The 5,782-nt window shown below is 37.8% G+C and overlaps 1 protein-coding gene across 1 annotated transcript; it reads right to left on the bottom strand.

Annotated features, from left to right (window-relative positions):
* Window positions 1-1,083: 1,083 nt before the first annotated feature.
* LOC117098843 (olfactory receptor 2K2) lies at window positions 1,084-4,401 on the bottom strand. Its single transcript, XM_033237836.1, has 2 exons — window positions 4,272-4,401; window positions 1,084-2,337 (listed from the first exon to the last, which is right to left on the bottom strand). The coding sequence occupies exon 2, from the start codon at window positions 2,286-2,288 to the stop codon at window positions 1,338-1,340; it is 951 nt and encodes a 316-aa protein (XP_033093727.1). The 5' UTR covers window positions 2,289-2,337; window positions 4,272-4,401; the 3' UTR covers window positions 1,084-1,337.
* Between the last annotated feature and the right edge of the window lie 1,381 nt (window positions 4,402-5,782).

Raw genomic sequence — 5,782 nt, 5'->3', positions numbered from 1 at the left:
TCTACATTAGGTATTTCTCCTAATGCTAGAGTTAAATAATCCGAAAGTCAACATCTAATACTAAAACTTTTAAAGTATTTTATATTTTTAATTTGTCCAGTGAGTTTACATTCCTCCAGTCAAAACCCTCTTCCCTTCTCTACTCTAGAAGTAGAGATAGACAAGTAAGAAGGTACACATGGAGGCAGAAAGAATGAAGGAAAAAATTAAATAAAAAAGGAAAAAAAAGAGAGAAACAAGAACTAACCCTACTTTTCTTTTTGAAAGATAAATTTTTGCTGGAAATAACGTCTCCCAGTGTATGGTCACCACACAATCTATATCAGAATTTCTTGGGGCTCCATCTATAACTACAGATTATTGAGAAACCACCCTAGAGTCACTGACTCAGAATATCTGGGAGTGAAGGCATTTTTAACAAGCAATATTTGTATGCAAATAAAAGATTTAAAACAACTAATATAAATATTGTCTCTATAATGTTTAAGTATTTATAAAGCAATATACCTCATTGCCCTTGTTTCTTCTTTGTAATTTCCCAAGTGGTACTTTCTTCTCAAAGTGACTGGTGTAAAGCTGATAAATGTGTTAATTTACTGAATGACTGCTCTAAACAGAAAAGGTACAAAATAACAGGAATACTTGTCCCTGTGAAGTCAATCATCCAATGAAGAAAAAAGAAAAACATGAATGAAAAAGACTTAATTAGTATATCAGTAGTATACTGGCATAAAAGCAGATACAATTTGCACAAGTATTTATGTGCTTAGAAAAGCAAGGCTGGCAAGCGGAAAAATCAAGTAGGCATCATTGAATGCCTTACTCAGGGAGATACGGAGTTTTAATGAGGAGTCTGGAATAATGAAGGGTAATTAGAGAGCCACCACCATGTGGTAAAAGAAGCTCTGGCCAAGAAATCGGAAGGATGTCGTAGTCCCAGTTCTACAGTTGTGTGATGTTGAGCTAGTCTTTTATATTTTTAAATTCTGTTTTCTCACTTGCACAATCAAGGCCAGTCTTTATTTTTTTCTTTATGCTCCCACCTCATTTGAGAAAGGGTTAAAGCACAGAAGATACACAAGATTTCTTCTGGAGCAAATGTTTGATGACTCTATAACTCAAAACCTCACAACCGCAAAACACAAAAAGGAAATATTAACAAATGCAAACTGAAACCTACTATTGTTAACAGGCAATCACTCTGTGTACGCATCTCATAACTATGAAATTATATAGAGGTAAGATCCGATCAGAGTTCTAAGAGGTTGTATGTTGTCTAGAATTTCTCTGGTGAGCTCTGCCTGGGGCACATCTCTGGTAAAACCATAGGGACCCAATCAGAGATGTTCGTGTGTTTGATGCAATGGTATTTTGCCCAGCAGTTTCTTCATAGCATCTTTGACTTCTTTGTTTCTTAAACTGTAAATTATGGGGTTCAACATAGGGGTAAGCACTCCATAAAGCAATGAGATGATTTTGTCTATTTTTTGTGCCTTTGATGAAGAAGGCTTTAGGTACATAGAGAGGGCAGCCCCATAATATAAGATCACCACAGTCAAATGGGCGCCACAGGTAGAAAAAGCCTTGTTTCTTCCCTCTGCTGAGCTGATTCTCAGAATAGTGGAAAGGATGAAGATGTAAGAGATGCAAATTAAGAGCATTGGAATTGGCAAGAGGAGAATGCTGACCACCAGCATGATCGTGTTCACAAGCAGTGAACTTGTGCAAGCCAACTTTAGCACCGCCAGAATTTCGCAGGTGAAGTGATCGATGAGATTCCCACAGAGGGGTATCTGCAGGGCTAAACTGGTTTCCAGCAGGGTGGTCAGGCAACCTGTCACCCAGGAGACCGTGGCCATCTGTGCACAGACGCACCTGTTCATGATGATGGAGTATCTTAGCGAGTTGCAAATGGCCACATAACGGTCATACGCCATCACGGCCAGGAGTACACACTCTGTGGAGCCCATGGCAAGGGACAGATACATCTGTACAGCACACCCAGAAAAGATAATGGTTTTCTGAGATGACATCAAGTTCACCAGCAAAGTAGGAATAGAGGCAGATGTGTAACAAATATCCATGAAAGAGAGATTTCCAAGGAATAAGTACATAGGAGTTTTAAGGCGTGAATCTAGGATAGTGATTAAAATAAGAGTGCTGTTGCCCAAGAGCGTTGCCAGATACATTACAAGGTTGAAGACGAAGAGAACCACCTCTAACCTTGGGTACTGGGAAAATCCCTCCAAGAAAAAAATGCTCCAAATGGTGAAGTTTTCTCTTTCCATTTTCTTTCTTTCATCTATATTTATTCCAGTATTATTCCCTTCATTTAACCTGAGGACATAAAGAAATAAATAAAGTGTGAATAAAGTAAGGAAATACTCTCAAACATTTCCACTATTATTATAAATGCAATTTTACTACAAGAAATCACAGGATAGTGTGTTTATTGATGTAAGGTGGGGGGAAGCAGGTTTGATCTATATAAGTTGATTCTTCCACAACAAAATTTAGAAAACAGCAAATTTGAAAAAAAGAATAGACATATTTAATACTTGAATCTGAGCTCCTAAACCTATCCTTAGCACGCAGTAGGTCTTTAATAAAGATTTGAAAGTGACTGAATGAGGAAAAATATGAATGTACATTGAAGAAGTTACTGAGCTCAAATCAGAAAAGTAATGCAGATAAGTGAGAAAAGAAAGCTCAAATGTACAATAAAAAGCAATATTGATCTTCACTAAAAGAAGAGGAGGAACCTTGAAAGAAACAAATAAATTTTAGGCCGGGCACAGTGGCTCATGCCTGTAATCCCAGCACTTTGGGAGGCTGAGGCGGGTGGATTGCTTGAGCTCAGGAGTTAGACCAGCCTGGGCAATATGATGGTGAAATCCTACGAAAAATACAAAAATTAGGCAGATGTGGTGGCACACATCTGTGGTCTCAGCTACTCAGGAGGCTGAGGCTGAGACAGGGAGGCAGAGGTTGCAGTAAGCTGAGATTGCGCCACTGCACTCCAGCCTGGGTGACAGTGAGACTCTGTCTCAAAAAAAAAGAAACAAAAATTAAACCAACTTCGTATGTGGAGGCTCTGGGTCTAAATGAACTCTACCTTTTCCAGCTAATGGTTTGGGGGGCTGTACACTGGTTTCAAAAGGACTGCAATGCTTTGAGCACAGACTACAATGCTCGAAGCATTGTAGATACTAATTTGTGATTATATTTAAGAGCCAGCTTATGTCACACAATTTAATACTAACACATTTAATACTAATACATCCACTGGACAATTTCATTCATTGTTGAGCCCCATATCTTTGTGAGTGTGTGAAGAGTTCTGAAAATTATAGCCAGGCAATACATGAAAACCCATATATACAGGAAATGCAGAAACTAAACTCCCTTGGAAGATTATCATAAGATCTCTTTGAAAATAAGATTACAGGCCGGGCGCGATGGCTCACGCCTGTAATGCCAGCACTTTGGGAGGACGAGGCGGGCGGATCACAAGGTCAGGAGATCAAGACCATCCTGGCTAACACGGTGAAACCCCGTCTCTACTAAAAATACAAAAAATTAGCTGGGCATGGTGGTGGGTGCTTGTAGTCCCAGCTACTTGAGAGGCTGAGGCAGGAGAATGGCATCAACCCAGGAGGCAGAGCTTGCAGTGAGCCGAGATCGTGCCACTGCACTCCAGCCTGGGCGACAGAGCGAGACTCTGTCTCAAAAAAAAAAAAAAGATTACAGAGCATATAGTTATAAATAAGAACACTGGAAGTGGCAAGAGAAGAATGTTGACCACTGTCATGATCATATCCATGAGCAGTGAACTTGTGCAAACTAACTTTAGCACCGCCAGAATTTCACTTATGATCAGTGAGATTCCCACAGAGGGGTCACTGCAGGGCAAAACTAGTTTCTAGCAAGGCAGCCAGAAACAAAGCGTTATTTTTTTTCTTACATTTCACATTATTAACAAAAAATTACTACAGAAAACTTACCTTGCTTCTTCACTCATATTGCCTTTTAATAAACCTTCAACCGTTTTCTTTCTCCACTGAGTCTTTCGTATTTTCAAATACAAATGTCCTTAAACATTGCTTTCATCTTACAAATTTCTCTGCCAAGTTTTAGATTTAATAGATTTCTCTAATAATAAAAAATTATTAGATTATTATAAAGCATTACTTCAAAGAAGCTTAATTTTTGTGCCACTGTTAAGACTAACAAGCATAAAAGTTTTTAAATGAAAAAATTAGCCCAGTTACCTGAAATCTGATATTTTCTGTTATTTAAAAAGTATTTAGTAGTAGCCAAGAAGAATTGGCCCTCCCATCTGAATTCCCTGTCACCAACTTCAAATAAAATGTTGTTTTATGATGCACTTCATAAAGTTAACTATGTCCAAGAAATAATAAATTAATTCACTTTTTAAAATGTTAAATGTTATGTAGAAAACAATAGTGCAATTCATTTCTTTCAAAATTGTTAACTCTTACTACCATAACTAAAAATATCAAAGGATAGCAATTGAAATATTAGGCAAATTTAAATCATTTGTTGTTTTGGGGAGATACCTGTTGTCCCTGAACAATTTAGAGTTCAGCAGTTAAGATATACAGAGGCTTGAAACTTCATATCCTTCAGGGATATTGTCCCAAAGATCCAATTATATCAAACTTTTAAAAAGTCAAATAGAGAGTGAACCACACAGTTCTTCCAAAATACTTTGGAAAACTCAGAAAACAAAGTTTTCTATTTGCTTTTTTCTTGTCAATCCTTAGCTATGTCAAGATTTTTTTAATGAATGATTTCAGTGTAGAATACTTAACAGAATACAGAGAAAAGATGTCCCTAAAATACATTTTGTGCAATTGTGAAATTAATTCCTGGTTTTCAGAAATTAGGGAAAGAACATTTACTTTTTAAAGCCGCAGAGAAATCACTGACTGCCCCAACAAGTGATCAGAAATGTTATTCCCATATTGAGAGGATTGCAAAGCAATGAAACCTCGGTAGTAATGGGCACATCCTAGATCTTTGTTTTGTTTTGTTTTGTTTTTGAGACAGGGTCTGGCTCTGTCGCCCAGGCTGGAGTGCAGTAGCATGATCTTGGCTCACTGCAACCACCGCCTCCCAGGTTCAAGGGATTCTCCTGCCTCAGCCTCCTGAGTAGCTGGGACTACAGGCATGTGCCACCATGTTGGGCTAATTTTTGTGTTTTTGGTAGAGACGGGTCTCTACCATGTTGGCCAGACTGGTCTCAACCTCCTGAGCTCAAGCAATCCATCCACCTCAGCCTCCCAAAGTGCTGGGATTACAGGTGTGAGCCACCATCCCCGGCCCCAGATATTAGTTTCTAAACACCATTCTCAACTAGAAGGAAACATGACTCCTTGGAAAAATGACTAATATCAGAGCTAGGATATGAAAAGAACAAGATTAACTTAGTGTATCTTATCGAGCCAGAAAGTAAGAAATATACAAAGAATGGTAGGGATATAGCAAAGGGTCATAGACACCCACTTGGTGAAGCTCCCATTGCTAAATTTAGGACAGATTATTGAAACATCAAAATAAAAATGACAATTGATCATAATTCATAGAATAATATAAAAATGTACATATTCATTATGATGTAAATAAATAGAAATAGAAAGCTCTTCCTCACAATAGGATGCCAAAAATTATAAATATAGAGGAATGATGTTAGAAAATAATCACAATTAAGGGTTTTGTAGGCAATAGATTACCATAGATAAAATGTTATATTAGGTTA

This window comes from Trachypithecus francoisi, unplaced genomic scaffold (genome assembly GCF_009764315.1).
Source record: "Trachypithecus francoisi isolate TF-2019V2 unplaced genomic scaffold, Tfra_2.0 Lachesis_group16, whole genome shotgun sequence".
Taxonomy (NCBI): domain Eukaryota; kingdom Metazoa; phylum Chordata; class Mammalia; order Primates; family Cercopithecidae; genus Trachypithecus; species Trachypithecus francoisi.
This window is presented reverse-complemented; position numbering and strand designations above follow the sequence as displayed.

Excerpts from the sequence above, each read along its gene's own strand:
- LOC117098843 (XM_033237836.1), bottom strand. The coding sequence starts at position 2,288 with ATGGAAAGAGAAAACTTCACCATTTGGAGCATTTTTTTCTTGGAGGGA.